Below are 24,710 nucleotides of genomic sequence, written 5' to 3' on the forward strand. Positions count from 1 at the left end.
CTCCAAAGTTGGAGTGACCAGGTCAAGTGTCAGCGGCTCATGGGTGGCTACCATCCCAACTCCACGGAAGTCCCAGGGGGTGGCCTGTACCATCCTTCCGTGGGTAGGCCGGCAAGGATGGGGGGGGAGTTCCCGCAGCCCCGCCCGAATCGGCCAGTGCCGGCCTGTGCCTGGAAGCGCGCCCTCTTCCCCTCCCTCATGCACATCTTCTGCTCCCGGTCTCTAACGCACTGCACTCCCACCCTTTACATATACACACCCCCCCCAGCGGGGCCGCGCACGGCACGGAGGGGGCGCGCACGCAAGGGGCCGGCCTGCTTGCGGCGCGGGGGAAAGTTGAGTTGGGAGAAGTTCGGAGCGGCGGGGGCGCGCCCCGGGGTGGGCAAGGGGAAGCTGCTGGGAACGCGCGCGCGGGCGCCCAGAAAGGGAGCAAGACCCCCGGGATCCCCGGGGAGCGGAGCTTAGAGCAAGCGGGTAAGCGGGGGGTAGGGGAGGGGGAGAGGTGGGGGGGGACTGGGTCTAGAGGAAGGAGGCAGGGGAGGCCTGGGGCGTTGGGGAGAGGAAGGGAAGGAAGGAAGGAGGGAAGGGATCTGTAGACGCGAAGTGGAAGCGGGGATGCAGGGGGTGGGGTGGGGGGAGTTGGGAGACGAATGGCTCAGAGGAGAAGGATGGGGAGGCGGGCAGGGCGGAGGCAGGATGGGGAAACTGGTCGGAACTGTAGACGCCCGGCCTAGGTCCACTTCTTGGGGTTCTGAAGAACGGGGGTGCTGCGCTTCCTGCTATCAGAAACGGCCCTGTAGTCAGGCGTGGTCACCAGCTGGGCTCTGCAAGACCCCCCCCCCACACACACCTCTTCCTACCCTCCCTTCTGCCTACCCCTTCATCCTTTTCTGCTCCCTCCATGACTCCACGTCCTCTCAGTCCTACAACCCTCTTGCAGAGACTCAACTTCCCGGGCCCTCCTCCCGGGACGCCCCTCCATCTGCCTCATAAGAGGCGGGGCCGAAGTTGAGGGGGAGACGGGTCAATCCAGGACACGGGGTCAAACCTGTGGGGCAGCTGAAGGGTAGGGTTGAGTGAGGACCAATCTTAAGGAAAGAGAACTAGACCTTGGAAATTTAGGGTTCCAGGGGGCTGTCAGCTTTAGGTAGCTGGGGTGGGGGGGAAGGGGTCGCTACCTCTTCCAGGTAGGTCCAGCTGCCACCTTGCCCCATTCTCTTACAGCCCAGCGGTGGAAGGATGTGGAATGTGTACATTCAGTTTGTGGGGGCAGGGAATAAAGCTGAAGAGGGGGTCCCGGGGTGTCAGCTAATCCTGTCAGCCATGGTATGGGGAAAGATGTTAATCCCCTGGGGCTGGTCGGGGCCGGTCCCGGGAATGTGCCCCCACCCCGGATTATCGGCCCGGGACGCTTGGGACAGAAGCTGCTTTGTACTCAAGCCCAGAATAGGGGGGTAGGGGTGGGAGGGTGGAGGAGGGGGTGAAGAGATTGGAAAAAGGGGCAAATTGAAGGCCTCGTCATATAAGTATGGAGCACCAAGAGTAGGACCACCTGTAGAAGCTCTGGACGGATTCCCCCCCCAGCACACACAATTCTCCCTCACCCAGCCCCCTATGGGGGGGGGGGATGCAGCCCGGGGGGGGGCGTGGCCTGGGGGAGGGGCGGGGGGGGGGGGGGGGGCGGGGAGACGGTCAGCTGAGTTAAAGCTGGGGCCAGGAATGTTCAGCCCTAGGCTCCCAGAGTTGACCCTGAGACCTATACCTTTTCACCCCAATGGATAGCCCCTTCACACTGACCTTCCCTGTCTTTTCCCCTTCCGTGAAATCTATACCCTGAGCCACCCCAGAATCCACAGATTCTCTTTCCCCTTCCTCACCCCTCTTCTCTTCTCCATCTTAAACCCTAGGACACACCCCACTCCATCCTCCTCTACCCCCACCCCACCTCATCGACCCCAGTTAGCTTTTTAAAGAGCTGAAGCTCTTCAGAGACACTTTCCTCTCCTAACCTGCCCTCTCCCCCCACCACCCTTAAGCCAGTCATGGTCACGGGCAGGTTCTAACCCTGAGGTTCAGATTTTCCCAAACTGGGAGGGGTGGAAGGGGAAGGAGGATCGGCCCCTCCCATCACCAAGGGTCCCTGTGTCCTAGGAGCTAATGCCTCTAAGAGGTGAGAGGGCCAACAGGAGACCTCCTACCCCACCTCCCAATCGTATCACGTGCCCCCCCCCCTCCCCCCCCCCCCCAGCATAAAAGTCAACCCCGGCAGCCCTGTTCCTTCCCTCCCTCCCTCCGCTCCCGATGGGTGAGTTCAGAGACAAGGCTTCAGCTCCTCCTCCACCGTCCCCCCACTTCCCTCCCCTCTCCGGCTTCTGGCGGGGTGCTCTTTGCCAAAGGGGAGGGGGTGAGGATGAAGGGGGTGGGGCGGGTCCTGGGTTAGGACCCCTCCCGATAATTCCAGTGTCCCTCTGTCTTTCTGTCTAGCTCTCTTCCTGGAGAGAGTTCCGTTTTCATCTCCTTTTTCCCCTCTTGCTGTATGTCTGTCTATTCCTGCCAGCTCTCTGTTACAATCTCTTTCTCTCACTCCATCTCTTTATCACTCTCTCCTCTCCACAAGCTTCTCTGCTGTACTCCTCTTTCTGTCTCAATCACCTTCTCCCTCTCCTGTTTATGATTACGGTCACCAGGCTTTGTCTTCTCCATCTCTCCTTCCTTCTCGTCTAGGTGTCTTGTCACCTGCAGCCCCTTCTTTAGCCAACCTTGATGCCTTTCTTGGGCAGCCTTTTCTGTTTCATTCTCTTGATGTCCTCTTCCTCTCCATTACTGCTCCCCCTCCCCTTGGTTATTTTAGCTTTAATTGGTCTTTCGGTCCCTCTTTGTTTTTGACCTTAGAAAGAGCTCTACTTCCTTCTGCCCCTCCATTTCTTTTCATCCTATTATCTTTTTTCTGTTCCTATAGTCTCCCATCTATCTATGTTGCTGTCCTTTAAAGTATAAGATGACACTAAAGGTGATTACCATATGTGTATATTTGCAGGTGAATAGTACTCAACTCGGTAGCCCTTTCTGCTCCTCTGCGCCTCCATTTCCCACTTGCTGTCTCCTATCATTTTTTCCTCTCCTTGCTATCTTGATGCTCTCTGTGCTGTGCACATAGTAGGTGCTGAGTAAATATTTGGACATGGAGTCATTGATTGCCTTTGCCTATGTTTCTCTGTCACTTGTCACTGATAATGTTTTCCTAATGCGTAAGGGTATGCTGCCCTCAAGTTGTCCAGGGAGTTGCAGGGACAGTGAGAAGGGCTAACACCTTGGCAATGAGCAACACCACCAGACGTCCTGCCCTGGGCACAGGCCCAGGTCCTGGCCCCTTCCGAACAGTGAGTACTGTCTTCCCTTATCACCCAAGACCCCACAGGTCCCTAACCCTTACTTATCCTACCACTCACATCCCAGACCTCCTCCCTCTGGTACATAAAACTCCTTAGTCTGCACACCTCCAACCCAATTCCCGTCATATAACCCCAACTCTATCCTGTCCTGATACCTTCAGGAGTCCTGGGCGTTTCCTTGGAGGAGGAGGGTGGCAGAGCTAACTGGGGCTGGCAGCCAATTTGTGGTCGATTGAGATGGAAGGGGTTGTTAGGAGGATCTAGGAGACTGGGGAGAAGGGTTTGGGCGTGTTGGTGGTGGCTAGGAGTGGAGGGCACGACATCGTTGAAGGTTTCCTGCATTTTCGATGGAGTGAATGCTTGTATCGGGAAGGAAATAGATGGTTGTACTCTGAAAGAGATGGGGGGCTGCGGCGAAGTCGCATTTAAACTCCTTATTTCCCCCAAGAAGAAATCTTCCCTTCTCTCTCTCTCTCTCTGGACACAGTCTCTGCTAAGTGGCATCCCATGTCCCGCCCACCCCACGCCGAGGGTGTAGCTTCAGCTCGTCTGCCCCGCCTTCTGTCCCTAGTTTTAGGCCCCGCCCTCTCTCCATGTGGCTGCTTGCCCCACGTGGCTCACCTCTTTCTCCTGGGGGAAATCATTAACCCCGAGCCCTGCCGCCTTAGCCCAGTTATTGGTCACTTTGGCCCTGTCAGACGCATGACCAGGAAGGTGCGCGGGCCGATCCCCTTCCCCCTCCCTCCTCACTACACCCCTCGACGGCCATGGACTTCCTCCTTCGGCCTCAGGTGCGAGGGGTCCGCGCAAACCCCCTCCCTCCTTTCCCCTTCTAGCTACTCTCCTTTCCTTCCCCCTTCCTACTTCTCACTACTCATTCCACCTTCCGTGCGTGCCCACTTCCCTCCCCCACGGCTTCCTGGTCCCCTTCATCCTCTTTTCCATACTCACCTCATGCTTCCCCTGCCCCCCCCCAGCTTATTATGGGAGTGGTGCAGAGAGCTTTGTGGGAACGGGAGAGCTGGGTTACAGCTGCTAAAATAAGCTAGGCAGGTTCTGCCCTCACTGGGGAATAGGCACCCCTGAAATACCCTCCCACCCTTATTCACTATCCACAATTACTGCCTTACGCTCCCCCCTCCCCTGCCCTTTTTTGGTCACTAGCTGGCACCATCAGGGTGGGGGGAGGACCCCACTCCCTCGCCCTTGGAGGTTCTGATGCCCTTCAGAGCCTGAGGCTCCTGAGCAAATATTTGGTGATGGCTGGAGCAGGGGACTGCACTGGCACATGAGGGGACAGGGACGGGGTTACTAGACTCGCGGCCAGATTAGTTCGGCTCCGGCTCAGCTGCCGGCTCAGCTCGCTCCCGGCGTGCGGCACAACCTTCGTCGCCGCAGCCCCGCCGGCTGCTGCTGTGGCTGCTGCTGTTGCTGCTCTCCTTCCTGCAGGATGACTCAGGTGGGGGGAACGGGGCGGCAACCGCGGGGGTAGGGGTAGTGGGGCGCCCTGTCGGAAGCCGCACTCGAGTCCATTGCCCATCCCCCATCCCCCATCCCGCACCGAGCTCGGTTTCGGAATGACCTCCCTTTGGGTTTAGGCAGCCGGCTTTGTGGGGTGCTGAAGTTACTAGTGGGGCTGTGCTGCAGTCAGCCTCTGGAGCCTAGAGGGAAGGTCTTCATTATCCAATGTGAGAAACGCCCAAATGATGCCTCCGAGCATCCGAATCGTGGGAAGGGACACATTCCTCTTTGGAGTCAGAGCAGTGATTTTTCCACATTACAGAAATGACCCTAGTACAGAAGTGCGCTTGTGGGCGTGGTCCTGGCGCAGAAGGGCAGGAAATGGGCAGAGCAGGGGCACTGGGGGGGGGATGATTGGAGGGGGAAGGTGGCTAGAGGAGCAGGGATGGGGGGGGTGGGTGAAGACCCGGGACCCCTGAGGCTCTATCTCTTCTCCTCCCCACCCTCCACAGCCTGAGCCAGAGGGCTCAGGCCCCCACGCGGGCCCTGGGTGCCCTCCGTTCGCCGAACAGGAAGACGACGAACTGCACCGCACTTTGGGCCTGGAGCGCTTTGATGAGATTCTGCAAGAGGCAGGATCCCGCAGCGGGGACGAGCCGGGCCGGAGCTATGGGGAGGAAGACTTTGAGTGTGAGGGGGCGGGGCCTGAGAAGGGCAGGTGGGGGGAGGAGGCAGAGTCAGACCAGGATGGGGGGCATTTGGGAGTCGGGGGGGGGGGCGGGGGAAGGGGGGGGGCCCCAAGGGGGCTGGGGGTATCTAAGCAAAGGCTTTGGAGGGAAGGGGGGAGGGGAGACACCAGGAGGCTAGGGAAGGGGCTCGTGTCACCCCCTCTAACGGAGTTTCCCATCCTCTGCCAGACCACCGTCAGTCTTCCCACCACATCCATCACCCACTGTCTACCCACCTGCCTCCTGATGCTCGTCGTAGAAAGAACGCCCAGGGTACTGGCAGAAAACAGCGAAAACGCCCAGGAGCTTCCCCCACAGGAGAAACCCCCACCATTGAAGAGGGTGAGGAAGATGAGGATGAGGTCAGTGAAGTGGAGAGCAGCAGAACAGCTCCCCAGCTGTCTCCAAGCTCCACTCCTACTTCTGTCCAGGTAAGTGGGAGCTAAGCCACACCTCACTTTGGGAAATCCTTTGGTGAGGGTGGGGGTGGGGTTCAGGGAGCAGGTGAATGTGAAAAGCTCCTGCTACTTACCTTGTTTGCCGTTTTAGTTCTTCCTCCAGGAGGATGACAGCACAGACCGAAAACCAGAGGGACCTGTTCCTTCTTCCCCACCGCAACCCTCCCACCAGGAAACAAGCCCCAGAGCCCCCAAAGGGGCCCAGCCCGGGTAAGTGGTATCTTCCCTGCTGAGGCATTTAAAAATATTTACTGTGCTCAAAAGTGGGGAGGTTGTTTGAGGGACTTAAGATAAGTCAGAGATCTACCCTTTGGCGACTTACTTTCTAATTAAGGACACTGCTTGGGAATGTTTTGCCAAGTAAATGCAACATTCCAACCTTTGTAAAGCCAAGTAAAAGTTAATCACCTTAGGGGAACAAGTAGTTGAATTCTCTAGGGCCCGACCACACCCCCAGCTTTCTTACTTCTCCCTTCCAAAAAGCCATTCACTCTTTAAGCATCAGTTAAGCACCTCTGGCCAAAACTCTGAGCTGGGGCTCTCCTCCTAACTCCGAGACTTTTGAGTCTCTACCTCTGTCTGTTCTCCCCTCCTCCCCCCCTTTTGCTTTACTTATCCTTAAAGCTCAGATAAACTCTTTCATGAAGCCTCTCCTTCCTCCAGCTGGAAGCGATCGCTCCCTCCTCTCAACTAAGGTACTACTTTGTACCTTCAGCTTTCTTTGGTTGCCCTCTTTCCACTCCCCCAGCTGAAAATGGTTTTCCCCTCCTCAAATTTTCCTAGAGAGAACCAGATCTATTATTTTTCCGTATTACATGTTGTATCCCAGCAGATTATAAACTCACCGAGGGCAGTGACTCATTTTTCCCAGTATTCCCAGAACAGTGCATTGTATATATATTTAAACTGTTTAGTTGTATTGAATTAATGTTGTACCTTGTGCTGTAAGTATTTGTCTCTTTTTAAAATCTTCTCTACTAAACAGTAAGCTTCATCGACATGGGAGGGTTTCTGGCTTATCCATATTTTGTAACACCCACTGTGTTGTGTACATTTGTTGATTGGATGGATGAGATGGGATCAATCAGGGAGGGCTTCCTAGAAAGAACAGATGAGCTTTTTTTTTTGCTTCAGTTCATATATATTTGTTGCTTGCTTTCTACTGTTCACTGCAAGAGAATTTAAAAGAAGGAAAGAATAAAAAGTTTTTTTTTTATTAAACTCTTACTTTGTTCCAAGCAGTACATTATGCACTAAAAATAAAAGTGAGATAATCTACCTTCAAGGAGCTTAAGCTGTAATGAGGATGGACCAACACTGAAGGGGGGCGAAGTTTTGGTCTGGAGCAGAGGTGGCAAACAAGAAGCTAGCAATACTCCCCAGTAGGGCAGGAATCAGATTAAAATGTAATTGGAAAATATTTAACATAGATCATGTTAACACATGGTTTTCTAAATCAGTAATGCAGCCCACAGGGATCCTTATATAGATAGGGATTAGTAGGTCCCCCCACCCCCACTGGTTGCTGGTCTGAGGAATCACAGGGATGGTGAAATAGTCCATAGAACAGTCACTTGACATGTCCTTTCTAGAAACAGTGGTAATATGGATTTAATTACTGTGTCCAGAGAAAGAGGTGGGAGTGACCTAGCAAAAGGGCAGACAGGGAGTAGTTTGATTTAGGACAGGCTAGGTATCATGGGTTAGGTAAAATCTTGCTCACTCAAGGCACCAAGAGGCCTCAGCCACAGGACAGGCATTCTAAAGCTAAATGGATGTAACTTCCAGGGACTGGGGGCATGGCTTGGCTTGGATTCTAGAGGGTCTGGTGTGGATGGTGAGAACAGGGATGGGTGTATCTAGCATGACTGAAACAGGACAATCATTGTGGGCAAAGTTGAATGCATAACTACCATGGGCCCTGTGTGGTTAGTGGAAAATGGTTCAAACTCAGGGTACAGCAGTGAGCCCTGTGTGACTCATTCCATGGCCCTGCCCCCAGTCTTGGGCGGTGACTAATGTGAAATGGGAAGCACATATGTAGTGGAAAGCTGTATTTATTGAATATGGAACAAGTTAACCAGAAGTAGTTTAGATGATTCCAGTTCTTGTTTTTTTGTATTTGTAATATCCAGAGTAAGGAAGTAGGAGATTGCTATGTGTCTTCTCAGGGAGAAACTGGAGGAGTTTACTTCTTTAAAGTTTGCAAAGTGCCTTATATACTTTATCTTATTTGATCCTCACATGAGGTAGGTGAAATTATCATCTCCATTTTAGAGATAAGGAGACTGAAGCAAAGAAAAGTTAAATGGTTTCCCCAGGGTTACACAGCTAGTAAGTGACTGAGGCCAAAATGTAACACTTTTTCCTGACTTCAGGTTTCATGCTCAAGCTGCACTTACCTGCCTCATAAAAATCCAAGAACATGTGTTCTACGTTATAGACTACAAAGCAATAGGAATATGGAGATGGCAGATGTGTGGGGGTTGGCTTGTGTGACCTAGGGTGAGTCACATAGCCTCTCTCTGCCTCAGTCTTTCTCTCCCAGGGGTATCATAAGGATAAAATGAGATATCCATAAAGGGCTTTGCAAACCTTAAAGTGTAGCTAGGCCTTTAAGAATACCTTAGCAGGAGGGGAAGGCTCCTCAGGAAAAGGAAACGGCATAAGCAAACACACAGTTGCAGGAACAATGGTAACATTTGGAGTTACTATCAAGGGATTGGTGGGGGAAGGTTGGGATGGGTAGAGTAGGGCCAGATTGTAGAATCTGGGATTGATGAGACGGGCCAAGGGTAATATTTGGATTGGTGACTCTTACTAAAAAAAAAAAAATTGTGCTAATTTGCCATGATTTGGGATCAAGGGGCTGGTACAGGTGGAAACTGGTTTTGTCCCATGTCTGGAAGGGTTGGTAGTAACATTCTTTGTCACCTATTGGCTTCCTTTGTCCCAAGACCTGAGTATGTGTGGCAGTAAGGGTAGAGGGGTGGCTTACACATTGCTTATTTGTCCCAGGGCTCCAGCAGAAGAAGCATCCGGAGGTGCTGTGGGGGGAGAGGATGAAGGAGTCTCGGGTCGTCCTCCCGCTAAGGTTCAACCTGGGCACCGAAGCTACAACCTGCAGGAGCGGCGTAGAATTGGGAGCATGACAGGGGCAGAGCAGGCATTGCTGCCCCGAGTCCCTACAGATGAGAGTGAAGCCCAGACCCTGGGCACTGCTGACCTGGACCTCATGAAAAGTGAGAACTCTAATGTATTGGTGATAGGGAGGGCTTCAGAGATAGAACTAGGTCCAGAGCAACCCACCAGGAAATAAAGGGCTAGGGTCTAGAGTGCTGGGTGGAAGGAGTAGAATAATCCATTCTTTCTTTCTTATCCTTAAACCTTCAAAAACCCCACCTCCCGTCCCGTCCCTTCCCTGCCCCCCCCCATATACCCTGTCAATTGTTTCCACACACATCCACCTAATCTCCATTCTTCACAGGTCACCGGTTTGAGGATGTCCCAGGTGTTCGGCGTCATTTAGTGAGGAAGAATGCTAAGGGGCCTGTGCAGGGGGGGCAGAGAGGGGAGAGAGCCTGGCCCTACACCACGTACTCGAACTCGTCCTCCCCACCAGCCCCATGAGGTAACACACCCTGCCTCAGACCTTTCTGATCTTTACCCCACCACAGCCACAGCCCCTCAGCAGAATAATTCTTTACATGTTTGATTTTTCAAAGCATATCCACTTTTGAGCCTCACAACTACCTAGTGTTAGTAAGTGGGGCAAGTAGCACTTTTCCTTAGGTGACAATGAGAAAACTGAGGGACAGAGAATCCTTTAACTAGTCCAAGAACATGTCTGCTTAGTGACAGCAGGGCATGGGCTTCCCAACCTAGTTTTATTTTCACTGTACCATATCCCACCCCCAACATAAAGGTAAACAAGACCAGCAGGCCCCTCAACCCGTACCATCTGACGATTCCCACCCCCACCCCCCAATAAGCCCAGTACACAAAATCACCTCATCATTATCACTTGCTCGATCCCAAAACCTCTTTACCCTCCCAGGTATTTGTGGAGCTGAATGAGCTCCTGCTGGACAAAAACCAGGAGCCTCAGTGGAGGGAGACAGCGCGCTGGATCAAGTTTGAGGAAGATGTGGAGGAGGAGACCGACAGATGGGGAAAGCCACATGTAGCCTCACTTTCTTTCCGAAGTCTGCTAGAACTTCGTAGAACCCTGGCCCATGGTAACTCTCTTTACTTGTCTTCCCAGCCTTCACAATTTTTCCAGCTTCAGTCTCATAGGTGGGGTATGGTACTTCTAGCACAGTTTTCACTGACTAGCCATGATCCTATCCCTCCCTTCCAATCTCTGTACTTTGTGCATTCCCCGTCATCACCGCCCCCCCCCCAAAAAAAGGCATCAAGCGTCTTTTAGTGATATAATGCATAATGCAAAATGTCACCAGATAAACTTAGGAGTTCCTATATGCCAGGGTAGCATGTGACATCTCTGTTGTGTTGGGATATGTGTATTGTAACATCAATAAGTCCATTTGTAGATTTTTCTGTTTTTTATGCATTCCTATTTGTTTGGTTCTGGTTAGGGAATACTAATGATACAGTAACACCCCACTTATCTGACAGATGCTGTCATGGAACAGGCCCTTCTACATCAGTGAAGTTTCTTGATAAATGAAGCTTTAAGGATTTAAGCAACAAGACTGTATTTAACCATTTTAGTGGAGATTTTTTCTAAACTGGAGTACATCCTCCCCTGCCTTCTTAAATGGAGGATACCAAACATAATTTAACATTTTCTTGATAAATCATAATTATGAACATTTGTTGTAATTCTGTGTTATGATCTGGGACTGCTTAGCCCCACTGTACACTAAATGGCTCCAGGCTTCTGGACTTTCTGGTTGTTGGCCGTTCTTGCCTCTGCCAGTGAGCCCACTTTCTAATTTGCTGTGTCTGATTTGCTCAGAAACCAGGTGACTAACTAAGCCTGTTCACATTGATACAAATTAAACAGATAAGAGAACCCTAGAGAGTCAACTGAAAAATGGAGAAGGTAACCTTGGAAAAGTTGCAGGATATAAATAAATCTACATAAATAATCAGTATTCCTCTAGATTACCAACAAAACCCAGCATAAAGAACTGGGGAAAAAAGTTCCATTCAGAGTAACTATAGAAGTAATAAAATATTTAGGAGTATATCTACAAAGACTAGAAGGAACTATATGAATCTAACTACAAAACACTCTGTGGAAATAAAGACCTAAATGATTTGAGAAACATTAATTGTCAAGCCAATATAATAAAAATTGTAATACTATCTAAATCTCCCTTCAGTACTATAGCAATAAAATGGCCAAAAGAGTATTTTACAGAGCTAGGAAAAAAAAAAAAAAACACGGAGCAACAAAAGGTAAAGAATCTACAGTGAGAAGGAAGGGGTCTCGTACTACTACAAAGCAGTCATCATTGAAGCAGTGTGGTACTGGTTTTAAAAAAAAAGGGTTGATCAGTGGAATAAAAAAGAAGTAAACAAATAGTAGAATGGTGTTTGATAAATCCAACCCAGTTAGTGGAGGAATGTCTCACTAGAACAGTCTGGCAGAAATCAGGGTTAGATCAACACCTCACTCCAAATACCAAGATAAACTCAAATAGATGGTTGTATGACCTAAATATAAAAGGTCACATCATAAATTAGAGGAACAAGAAAGAAATTACCTTTCAGATCTATAGACAGGTAAGAATTTATGACTAAACAAATGATAGAGAAGATCTCACAGTACAGCATGGACAGTTTTGATTTTATAAAATTTAAAAGTTTTGGCAGAAACAAAATCTAATGGAGTTAAATTTAGAAGGGAAACAGGAAACTGGGGAAAGAAATCTTTGCAGCAGATATCTTTGACAAAGGTCTCACATCTGAGATTTATAAAGAACTGATTCAAATTTGTAAAACAAAGCCATTCCCTCTATAGATAAATGGTCCCATGGTATAAACAGGCATATTTGAAAGAAAGAAATCCTAGGTGTCAACAATTATATGAAAATACTTTTACTCATCTAATAATTAGAAAAATACAAATTAAACTTGAGATTCCACCGTATGCACATCAGACTAGCAATGATGACAAAGAAAACACATTTGAAGGGTTTTAAGAAAGCTGTACACTAATGTACTGTTGGTAGAGTTATGAATTGGTCTGGAAAATTGGTCTTTCCATTTTGGAAAGCAGTTTGGAATTAGGCCCTAAAATGTACTATGCTGTGCATACCCTTTGACCCAGCTAAATCACTATTAGGCCTATACTCCCAAAGATATCAAAGAAAAGGACTTAGTTCTATCTATAGCAGCTCTTTTTGTGGGACCCAAAAGTTGGAAATTAAGGGGATGTTTTCCTATCAGAGAATAACTAAACAAATTGTGAGATATGTATGCAATGGAATATTATAATATCTTGAAAAATTAAATGGACAGTTTCAGAGAAACCAGGGGGACTTCTGTGAACTGAAAGTGAGTGAAATGAGGGGAAATAGCAGAACAAGTTACATGATGGCAACATCGAGAAAAATGACCAAAAAAAGAAGGCTCAGGGTGAAGGCTGGAGGGCTTTCCTTTTAGTACAGTAAGTTTTAGCAGAGGGGCTCTGAGACGCTTTTGATCTCTCTGAGGACTTTCTTTTGTCTACTTCTGATTCCTAGCCAACTAGGATGTGCATAGGGGAGGTTGCTAGGTAAATGACATCTGTGAAGTTTTGTATTCCTGAACGACACTAAGAGGGTTGTTTCTAGGGTGATGCTCGATTGTGTCTGGTCTTACTGTCTGCAGTCAAGGGGATGATAAGTCTTTGCATTTATGTTTCTTTTTTTTTCTTTTAACTTTTAAGACACTTGAATCTTCTGAAATTATATGCCCAGGACCAGTTCTGGAAGTAGACATATAAGAATCAATTATGGGGAACTGGGGAATGTGTTACCTGGAAAACTAGTATGTAAAAGCTATCTTAAAATATCTGAGCACCTGTTCTATATAGTGCCTAGACTTATTCTGGATAGTTCTGGAGGACAGAACTAGAATTAATATGTAGACATTATAGGGAAGCACTGGCCTGCCTCACCAAGTAGTGAGCTCCCCAGCCCTGCTAATGCTTTATCAAGGATGATTGCCCAGGCTGAATATCAAAGGGGAGATTCCTGCTGAAGTTAGGCTGGATAAGATGAATTTGGATGAAGGTCCTTTGCAACACTGAGATTCCTACTCTCTTGGGCAGTTTTCACAACAACTCTTAGGCTTAGGTGGTGTGGGCTTATTTCATAATAGGTAAAGTAACTGAAGGCCGGCAAGGTTAAGTCACACACACAGTCAAGTGGCAGAGCTGGGCCTAGAACCTAAATCTCCAGCCTCCTAGCCCAAAGACTTTTCACTAAAATATATTATCTGTTTTGCTAAGTTTGAGACTGCTTCCCTTCTCCTCTTTGTCCCCTGGCCTCAGTAGGAGGTCACACCTTTGGAACTTTCTTCCCAGGCCCCACAGTTTCTGGTGCTCCGGCCTCTACTCTCAGCCAGCCTAACCCTCTTGTTCTCACATCTCCCTCTTGGCCACCCAACCCGAAGAATGTTGTTACAGTTCGCTTCTCCCCATCTTCCCTTTTGTAGGGGCTGTTCTCCTAGATCTGGATCAGCAGACACTGCCAGGGGTGGCACACCAGGTGGTAGAACAAATGGTCATCTCTGACCAGATCAAGGCTGAGGACCGAGCAAATGTGCTTCGGGCCCTGCTGCTGAAACACAGGTAAGCAGTTCTGAGATAAAACTCTCTCCTGCCCCCAAGTCATAAAGGTACTCCTTCCCCTACCCCTTTTCCATTGAGGGTCCTTCTGATTCCTGTCCCCACCCCAAAAAAATCCATTCCTCTCACCAGTGTACATTATTGAGACATGCTACTGATCCACACACTGTACAGAAAATGTGCCCTTCTGTGCAGTCATCCTTGCCAAGGCTTCTCCCCTTCCTTTCCCCCTTCGTCCTTCCACACCCACCACCTCCTAGGTTTCCTTATCTCTTTACTTCTCTCCCTATCAGCCATCCAAGTGATGAGAAAGATTTCTCCTTTCCCCGGAACATTTCTGCTGGCTCCCTGGGGTCCCTGCTTGGGCATCACCATGTCCAGGGGGCTGAGAGTGACCCCCACGTCACTGAGCCTCTGATTGGAGGAGTTCCTGAGACCCGCCTGGAGGTAGAGAAAGAGGTAAGGAAGGTCCTGGAAGACTTGAGTTGTCATTGAGAGGAGAAGGAGGGGGAAAGAGGGAAGGAGTTGAGAGACCTGTGTTAGAATAACACTAATAGCTAACTTCTGTAGAGCACTTCCACGTTGACTGAGCCCTTTACATGTGTCAACCTCATTTGATTCTCAACCCTGTGAAGAATGTGGTCACGTTATCTTCATTTCCTATTTGAGGACACGGAGGCACAGAAAGGTTAAATGACTTGCCCGTTATCACACATCTTGTAGACATTTGAATTCAGACCTTTCTGAACTGACAACAGCAGTGCTTTATCCACTGAGCCACACAGCTGTCTGGTCTCAGCTGCGTCTCCTTACAGATGTGTGACTTTGGATGAGTCATTTAATCTTGTTATCAGTTTCCTTATCTGTTAAATGGAGGTAGTATTATTCATTTTTGCGTTTTTGCAGGATTGTTGTTAGAAGTGATTTGTAAACCTTGAAACTGTATCAGTCAGAATAATTGGTAATTATTTTAGTTATTAATAATAGCAACAACTACTTCTGGGTTTCAGGCTCCTCATCCATCCAACAGGGATAGCTATACATCTGCTTACTTCACAGGAATGTTGTGGGAATGTTTTTCTCTTAAGATAGAGGGGAAGGACAATGAGTTTTGGCAGGTGATGTTGAGGGGGAGGTAGGTTAAGCTGTCCCTCTCTTTCTCCTTCCACCCCAGCGGGAGCTGCCCCCTGCTGCCCCCCCTGCTGGCATTACTCGATCCAAGTCCAAGCATGAGCTGAAGCTGCTGGAAAAAATTCCTGAGAATGCAGAAGCCACTGTGGTGCTCGTGGGTATGAGGGGTTCAAGCTTGGTTGGGGAGGGTGGGTAACGGGGATGTGATTTTAGGTAGAATGGATGGTTTGAGGAATAGGCAATTTGGGGTTTCCCCCTTCTGCACCTGCTTCTCCTTCTGGTAACTTCTGTACTCTTCTTAACTGGATACGGTTCCTCGCTCCTATGTATGCTTCTGAATACTGACACAGCACTCCCCCTTTCACTTTTTCTTTAAATAATATTTTCCCCTAATTATATGTAAAAAACAATTTTGTGTTCCAAATTCACCCTCCCTGAGATGGTAAGCAATCTGATACATGTGCAATCATGTAAAACATATTTCTGTATTAGTCATTTTGTGGAAGAAAACTCAAACCAAAAAAAAGAAAAAGAAATAAAGTGAAAAATAGTATGCTTTGGTCTATATTCAGACTCCATCAGTTCTTTCTCTAGAGGCAGGCAGCATTTTTCATCATGAGTCCTTTGGGACTATCTTAGATTATTGTATTGATGAGAACAGCTAAGTTAATTATAGTTGTTCATGGTCCAATATTGTTGTCACTGTATATAATGTTATCTTGGTTCTGCTCACTTCATTCTGCATCAGTTCATGTAAGTCTTTTTAGGTTTTTCTGAAATCATCCCGCTTGTCATTTCTTATAGCACAGTATTATTCCATTATAGTCATATACCACAATTTGTTTAGCCATTCTCCAATACATCATCTGGGTTTCCAATTCTTAGCTACCACAAAAGAGCTGCTATAAATACCCTTGTACTAATAGGTCTTTTCCCCCCTTTTTTTGATCACCCCCTTTCACTTCTCATTCCAAGCAGACACATCCTTTCTCAGGCTTCTCCCTTGAGCCTCTCATCCTTCTCTTTTGCCATTCATCCTCACAGACTTCCTTTCCCAGCCACCACTTTGTCTTCCCCACCCTAGATAATCGTACACACTAAATGCTGAACTTGGGGACTAGAAGTCCCAGCTGGGCCTCCCGTGAGCTTAGTTAACCACTGGATCTCTCTGAACATCAGTTTCCTCATTTGTAAAATAAGAATGATAATGCATGTAGTCCTACTTCTGTAAATTGGTGTACTCTATTAGTGTCATAATTTTGTCTGCCCCGTGGACTGAGGAATCGTCCTCACCGCTGGGGACTTATTCCTCATGTTCTTCCCTATGAGGTTGGTGTCCTGTCTTGCCCCTCTTATCCCTCCCAGACTAATGGGGGACTTGGCCTGCCTCCTTCCAATCCATGTGCCACGTGACTCTGATCCTTACCACTATCCCCTTGTCCCCCTTCTTTCTCCTCAGGTTGCGTAGAGTTCCTGTCCCGTCCCACCATGGCCTTTGTGAGGCTGCGGGAGGCAGCTGAGCTAGACGCTGTACTTGAGGTGCCTGTGCCTGTGCGCTTCCTTTTCTTGCTGCTGGGCCCAAGCAGTGCCAACATGGACTACCACGAGATCGGGCGCTCTATCTCCACCCTCATGTCGGACAAGGTCAGCCTACCCCATCCTCCCCCTGCCCCCCACAATACAGCCATTACAGGTCAACCTCTGACCCCAAGAGGATGCATTCATTTAACTGATACATATGTTCAAAACACCAGGAACATAAACACTGTGTTCAAGGAGCTGACAGTCCAACAAGGTTGGCTTTTTCCTTTTCCCCTTAGCCCACTGAATGATTTCATTAGAAGGGTTCTTCGGTCCTGCCCTTATGCCTAACCGAGCTCCATATGCAGCAGCGGTCTAATAAATGTCCGGTGGAGGATTGATACTGTGGTTTTCATTCTGTGCCCGTGCCCTCCCCTTGTCTGGCAGCAATTCCATGAGGCGGCCTACCTTGCAGATGAGAGGGAAGACCTGCTGACTGCCATCAACGCCTTCTTGGACTGCAGCGTGGTGCTGCCGCCGTCGGAGGTGCAAGGCGAGGAGCTCCTCCGATCTGTTGCTCACTTCCAGCGACAGATGCTCAAGAAGCGTGAGGAGCAGGGGCGGCTGTTGCCCCCGGGTGCTGGGCTGGAGCCCAAATCCCCTCAGGACAAGGGTACGGGGCCAGGCTGGGAGGGGAGATGGGAGAAATGATTGGGTGGGTACACAAGGGTCTGGGCAGTTTTAGGGTAAGTATAAGGTTGTGGCCAAGATGGGGAATGTTTCTGAAAAGTGAGAAGGATATGACTAAAGTGTGGATTTAGGGAAGGGCAGAGTTCTTATACAGACGTTTGGGGATATGTTTCAGAAAGAGAATCCCTAGGTTCTAGAAGACATGGTGGGCAGGGATATTGGGGAGAAAAGTGCCTTCTTAGGGAGCAGGTTAGGCTCTTTAGAGCTTAAAACTTTCTGCATGAGAATAGGGGGTTGGTGGGTGACCAGAAGGAGTCTGGGGGATTCAGGTGGAAGGGAGGTTGTCCCTGACGGAGGCCGGGACTGCAGCGCTCCTACAGATGGCGGAAGCATCAGGGGGAGCAGATGATGATGATCCTCTTCGGCGTACGGGCCGGCCCTTTGGAGGACTGATCCGGGATGTGCGGCGCCGTTATCCTCACTACCTGAGTGACTTCCGAGATGCACTGGACCCTCAGTGTTTGGCAGCTGTCATCTTCATCTACTTTGCTGCCCTGTCCCCTGCCATCACTTTTGGGGGGCTACTTGGTATGTTGGAGATTGAAGGCAGTGGTGACAGAAGGGATTAAGGAAGTAGAATCCCTAGACCTTGATCATGATGGGGATATGGGAGGCATCCTGAGATCCTTAGCACTTGCATCTCTTTCCATCTCAGGAGAAAAGACAGAGGATCTCATTGGAGTATCTGAGCTGATCATGGCCACGGCTCTCCAGGGTGTGATCTTCTGCCTGCTGGGGGCCCAGCCCTTGCTCATCATTGGCTTTTCTGGGCCCCTGCTAGTCTTTGAGGAAGCATTCTTCTCGGTAAGGCTGATTATAGGCTATCAAGGGTGGTAGCAGGAGTGTGTAGAAACAGGGCTTAGAGGCGCACTATGAGGCACTGATTACTTGCCCGCTTTCTGTGACATAATGGATATGAAGACTGGACTTGAAATGATAAAGACCTAAATTGGAATTCTGCCTCAGACCCTTAAAGCCATGTGACCCTGGGCAAGTCACTTACTGTCCCTGAGCCTCAGTTTCCTAATCTGCAAAATATTGGGAATGAGGCTGGGACCTATGTCACCGGGACCAAGAAGAGCTCTCTCTCAGACAGCTCTCCCAACTTTGACCTGAGCTACAGCCTTTCCTCTTCTCCCTTGCCCAGTTCTGCAGCTCCAATGGCCTGGAGTACCTGGTGGGCCGAGTGTGGATTGGGTTTTGGCTGGTGCTCCTGGCTCTGCTGATGGTGGCACTAGAGGGCAGCTTCCTTGTCCGCTTTGTTTCCCGGTTCACCCAGGAGATCTTTGCCTTCCTCATCTCCCTCATTTTCATCTATGAGACCTTCTTCAAGCTGATCAAGGTGAGCAGCTCCCTTTTTCAGTGGGGATTTCTTTCAGGTTCAGTTAGTGGGAAGGGGCTGGCTCCCCCTGGAGATCTACCTACCCCCTGTGTGTCTTGGTCTGCCAATCTCTGGAAGTTGGTCCTTTACTGCCCTGGGTGAATACATGGAAAGGATGGATGCACCATCTATCAAAGGGCATGGTATCTAGTAAGGCTGGAAAGATAGGCTGGAGCCAAGATGGCAGGCCAAGGGGGTCTGGATTTTATTAGCAGGGAGCCACTAAAGGTTTTTAAGCAAGGAAGTGAAATAGTCAGGGCTGTGCATTACATTGGCACATACGAAGGGTGGATGAGAGACCAGAGACACTGGTGTCAGACAAGTTACAAGGCTCTGATAAACAGTTTAGACAGCAGGTAAGGAGGACTTGAAGCTGGGTGGTGAAAAGGCAATCAAGCATACTTGGTAATTAGTTGTATGTAGGGAGAAGAGTGAGGGAAGAAGAACTTGGGAGACTGGGATGATGGGTGGTACAAGAATGAGTTCAGTTTTGGAGATTTTGAGTTTGAGGTGATGGCGAGGTGAAGATACAGGTAATTGGAAATAAAGTGTTGGAGCTTAGAGAAGAAATAGGGCTTGTAGACAGATTTGGAAGGCATCAGTATAGAGGTAGTTTAAAGGCATGATAATGCATAGGTGATGATGGCGTAAAGAGAGAAGAGGGATGGGGACAAAGCCTGGGCATAGAAGTGCATTTAGAGAATGGGAAGAGGAAAAAGGAGCAAGTAGGGAGAAGCAGGAGAATTCATTGTCATGGAAGCCAGGGAAAGAGAGAGAATATTAAGAAGCAAGGAATGTTTCATAGAGTAAGATGTTGCAGAGGTCAAGAAGAATGATGACTGATTTAGTAGAGAGCCTCAATGATTTCTGCTACAAAATAGTGGGTAGGACATGTCATCTGAGTTTGAAGAGTGTGGAAGTTTTGAGTGGCTATGGTTAATGGGAAGGGAAGTTGGTGAGAGCTAACTGATTGGGAGTGGCTGTGCATCATCAAGCACCTCTTCAAACAGCATGAATTCCTAGTGGACCATGTCGGCACAGTTAGGAGGGGATGGCGGGGGTGATCCCCGAGGTGGATTGTTTGGCAGGGTAGGCTTAACAGAAAAACAAAGAGGTGAGGGATTCAAAAGTTGGAGGAAAGAACAAGGCTGAAAGGCTGATTATTGGGTGCAAAGCCAGAACAGGGGTTGTAAACCGGGAGGAAATGTTGATTTTGGCAGACCTAAAGGGTAGCCCCAGAGACCTTGAACCCACCAGATCCCTTATTTGGAAGTTTTCCTTTCTCCTTTCTTCAGTCCTACCTGTCTTTCAGGGCCCAGTTCAAATGTCATTTTCATAAAACTTCTGATTTTAGCCTCCTGCCCCAGCCAAAAATTATCTCCCTCTTAATTTTTTTTCACAATACTTTATATATCTTTTATGCACTCAAAATTTTCTCTTTTGTATCAGAGTTTACGTGCATATCTTATTTTTCCTACTAGTCAGTATACTGTCTGTGAGAAGGACTGTGTTATCTGTGGTACTCCTAAGTTCCCTTAACTCTAGCTTCCTAAATCTAGTAAGCTAAATCTAGTAAAATCTAAAAAAATCTAAAATCTATTAAGTCTCATTTCTTCCATGAAGTCTTTCAACAACTTTGATTCATCCTCATCACTCCCCTTCTTGACCTTCAGTAGCTCTTAATTGACTTTCCTCATTCATCTGTTGATCATAATCTGTCCTCTACTTTCTGTTTGTACAGTGTGTGTTATCTCCCCTAACCAAACTGTCCTGGAGGGTAGGAAAAGGTATTAGGTATTCAGTAAACAAATGTAGGGTGGTATGATTTAAGTTTTTTCCTCCTTCCATCTTCCCAGATCTTCCAGGAACACCCACTCCATGGTTGCATTGTCCCCAATGACTCTCAGCCAGTGGAGGTCGAGAATAAAACGTGGACAGAAGTAATGGTGATGCAGAGAAATGGGAGTGCACCTAGTGAGAAGGAGACACGGAGACCGAAGGGTCAGCCCAATACCGCTCTGCTGTCCCTAGTGCTCATGGCTGGGACCTTTTTCATTGCCTTCTTCCTTCGAAAGTTCAAGAACAGCAGATTCTTCCCTGGGAGGGTAGGTGGCTCTGCAGGTTGGAGATGTGGTGGGTAAAGTCCAGGAACTTCATATTCTCATCTCCCAAGATTGCCTCTTTGCAGAGGCACATTAAGTGGAGAATATATTTTTGTTTTTGTTTTCTGAGCCTCCACTCTTCTCTATCCAGATCCGAAGAGTGATTGGAGACTTTGGAGTTCCCATTGCAATTCTCATCATGGTGCTGGTGGATTATAGTGTTGAAGATACCTACACCCAGGTGAGAGAGGAGATGGATGGACATATCCACGCCCACATCCAAATGCACCACTAAAAGTATCTGGAGACTGAAAGTCATTTCTCCAGTCTCGGAGATCTTAAGAACCCTGTAATTCCCCTTGCCCTGGGACCTCCATACTCCCTATTTCTGTCTGATGATTTCTGCTTATTGTTCACTTATCTTTGAGCACATCAGACTGCTGATGTTTGTCAGTCTCTTCCAAACTCCTCACAGCCCTTGACCTCTGCCTCTGCAGAAGCTGAGCGTGCCCAGTGGGTTCTCAGTGACAGCCCCTGAGAAACGGGGCTGGATAATCCATCCTCTGGGCAAAAATGGGGACTTCCCCGTTTGGATGATGATTGCCAGCTTTCTGCCTGCCATCCTTGTCTTCATCCTCATCTTCATGGAGACTCAGATCACAACGTGAGTCTGAATTTGGGGGATTTCTATGGGAAGATGTACCTGAGCAACTGGATATAGGTCTGAATGGAGCAGAGTCCACGGAGGTTAGCAGATAGGGTTCAACAGTTAGATTGAAGCCAAATTATGGAAGCCCTAATTATCAGACCAACAACTTTGAACTTGATCCACTGGGAATCATTGAAGGTTTTGGTGTGGAGGTTGTGACATTATGTCAAAAATGTCAAGGAGGCAACTAGAAAGAACTTTAGAAGCAATCCGGTCCAACCCTTGTCCTCCATTTTACAGGTGAGGAAATTCTGACAGATAAGATAAATGACTCGTCTGTGTTTACACTGCTAAGGGCAGCACTGTGCAGGACAGATTGGACGAGCAAAGAGAATGGAGCAGGGAAATCCCCTAGGAGACTGTTGTGGTAATCTAGGCCTGCCTGAAAGTACCGTGGACTAGGAGGATGTTCATATTAAAAGCTGAAAAGAGTAGGCTCTTGAGGCATTTTGAAGGAAGAATGAGCCTGGGTAGGTGATTAGATGGGTGGAACGAAAGATGAAGAGATGCCGGCTAGCTAGGATTAAGCACCCAGCTCCCTTACCATACATAAGGGACAGTAAGTAGTAAGTGACCCTCCTCCTCTTCCCATTCCTCTAGGCTTATCATCTCCAAGAAGGAACGCATGCTGCAGAAAGGCTCTGGCTTTCACCTGGACCTGCTGCTGATTGTGGGCATGGGAGGTCTCTGTGCCCTCTTCGGCCTGCCCTGGCTGGCTGCTGCTACCGTCCGCTCCGTCACACATGCTAACGCACTTACTGTCATGAGCAAAGCTGTGGCACCAGGGGACAAACCCAAGATCCAGGAAGTCAAGGAGCAGAGGGTGACGGGGCTACTAGTGGCTGTGCTCGTGGGTATGTTTTGCCTTTTGTGGCTTGAGACTCGGCACCTTACCAGAGCGTGGGGGGCTGTTGTGAACCCTTCCTTATATGTTCTCCTTTCTCCCCCTAAAGGCCTCTCCCTGGTGATTGGGGACCTGCTCCGTCAGATCCCCTTAGCTGTGCTCTTTGGGATCTTCTTGTATATGGGTGTGACCTCCCTCAATGGCATCCAGTTCTATGAACGGCTACACTTGCTGCTCATGCCACCCAAGCACCACCCTGATGTCACCTATGTCAAGAAGGTGGGCCCCCTCTCCTTACTCCTGGCCCCATTTCCACCTGATTCTTTTTTGTCTAGGCTCTTCCAGCCACTCCTCCACCATCTTCGTGTCACAGTACAAAGTCTGCCTCTTGCCTGTTCGCCGTATTAGCAATTATCAGCTGCTATCAAGTCACCGTCAAGCTTTGGTTCCCCAGCGGTAACGGCTTGTCAGACACCCTAGCCTATCTCGGAACACAGGGAGACTTAGGTTCTAAGTCTGCTCAACCTTCTCCCTTTCTCTGCAGGTTCGGACCCTTCGGATGCACTTGTTCACAGCCCTGCAGCTCCTGTGCCTGGCCCTGCTGTGGGCTGTCATGTCCACCGCCGCCTCTCTTGCCTTCCCTTTCATCCTCATCCTCACAGTGCCGCTCCGTATGGTACTGCTCACACGAATCTTCACAGAGCGAGAGATGAAATGCGTAAGACCCGCTCCCTAGCCTCAGTCCCTAATTCCTTCTCCCTTCCACAAGACTAATCCACTCTAGAGCCTTTAGCCTTTTTTTTTTTAAACTTTGCATTTCCCATGTCCCTTCACAACTGAATTACGGAAAAATTTCTACTTTGAAACATTCTTTCCTTCCCCTGATTTTGATTTCCCTTTTCCACAGCTGGATGCTAATGAGGCGGAGCCAGTGTTCGATGAGCGGGAGGGTGTGGATGAGTATAATGAGATGCCCATGCCGGTGTAGGGTGCTGGACAGAGGGACAAGACTGAAGGACAGATGGACAGAGGGACTGGGGGCCTTGGTAGAGGGGAGGGGTCCTCCATCCCCCCCCCATTTTTATTTAAGTGAATAATTTAAAGTCCTTCCCTGGCAGTAAAATGCTTTGCCCCCACCCCCATCCCCCACCCCCAGTTCTCCTGGCTCCATGCTTCACTGGGGGAAGGGGAAGAATGAAGAAAGGACAGGCTCCCAGAAATCATACATATGACTAGGAAAGACTTTAATGAGAAACTAAAACACAGAGAAATGGTACCTTGTTCACTCTCCATGGGGGGTAGGTGACTTCACACTCCAAAACAGGAGTGTCCTTCTACTTCATGGACCAAAGGCAGCCTTTGCATCGACTCCATGTCCACATCTGGACAGCTGTTAGAGAAAGGGACAGAAGGAGGCTGAGGTTCCTTGTTTTAAGCATTGTAGACCTGGTTGTTTAGACAGGAGTATGAGGGATTTGGTGAAATATTTTACAGCCAAAAGGGGTTATGTAAAAAACGCTATCCCTGGGACAGAGAATCCCCACCATTCTCCCCATACACCGTGAATATTGCTTTTGTTCCTCAGACACCTTAACTAAAAAAGCAAAACCTGCTTCTTATCCTTGGATCCCTGCACCCAGCCCAGTGCCTAAGAATTCCTTTGCCTGTTCAGTATAGCCCGGTGGCACCATCATAATCCTGTCAGGATCTCCTTTCTGTCAGCCGCTGCTCATGACTTTGAACCACTGTTTCCTTATGAGTATGGAAAAGGGGAAAAAGTATACTGAGAGTGGAAAGAACCTTGGATTCAAGAGACGTGGCTTCAAGTATTGGCTTTGCCAATAACCGACCATGTAAGCTTAGGCCAATCATTTAACGTCTGAGCCTCTTTCCTCTTATGTTAAAGTAAAAAGGTTGGACTACAGGTTCTTTCTAGGCATAAAAATCTGACGTCTGGTAGAATAAAATATGGCGGACCTAAACACATTTGGAACTTCTGCCTTTTGATACAGCATTATAAGGACTGGTCCCTATCTAATCCCAGACATCTCCCCTTTCTGCTCCCTTATCTTGATTAAAAGTCAGCTTCCCCTTGCCCACCTGGACTTTCCCTAGCATGATCTGCTAGGGAAGGATACGCACTTGATATTTTAGGGAGTGGGGACCCTGTTATCCTGAGATCCATGTGTATATGGATAGCAAGCAGGGACAGATGTTATTGCCTTCTCAAGGCCTACAGGGAAATTGGAACGGGAACATGCCCAAGACACCAAGAAATTATAACTTACTGCCATGTATGCCCCAGCCCCTGGCTTTTTTTTTCCCCTGTGATCACAGGAAGTAGGCATCCTGATCTAAAGCTGGACAAAATGCAATATACAGGATCCCTCAGAAGACAGCAAAGGTAACAGTGAAAGGAGAAGGAAGAG

The 24,710-nt window shown here is 48.7% G+C and overlaps 1 protein-coding gene across 1 annotated transcript; it reads left to right on the forward strand.

The window, feature by feature from the left end:
* The first annotated feature begins 381 nt into the window (after positions 1-381).
* Positions 382-24,263, forward strand: SLC4A2 (solute carrier family 4 member 2). Its single transcript, XM_027841072.1, is given in 24 exon segments — positions 382-474; positions 3,254-3,380; positions 5,366-5,543; positions 5,771-6,012; positions 6,131-6,249; positions 9,058-9,281; positions 9,527-9,606; positions 9,608-9,670; positions 10,097-10,277; positions 13,711-13,846; positions 14,137-14,302; positions 15,018-15,132; positions 16,434-16,618; positions 16,943-17,168; positions 17,555-17,773; positions 17,901-18,049; positions 18,393-18,587; positions 20,483-20,731; positions 20,880-20,969; positions 21,226-21,392; positions 22,038-22,291; positions 22,391-22,560; positions 22,826-22,999; positions 23,189-24,263. Coding segments are annotated over 23 exon segments (3,726 nt in total). The 5' UTR covers positions 382-474; positions 3,254-3,317; the 3' UTR covers positions 23,270-24,263.
* Positions 24,264-24,710: the final 447 nt, after the last annotated feature.

The sequence above is a fragment of the Vombatus ursinus genome, unplaced genomic scaffold, assembly GCF_900497805.2.
Source record: "Vombatus ursinus unplaced genomic scaffold, bare-nosed wombat genome assembly UNPS02014852.1, whole genome shotgun sequence".
NCBI classification, from domain to species: Eukaryota; Metazoa; Chordata; class Mammalia; order Diprotodontia; family Vombatidae; genus Vombatus; species Vombatus ursinus.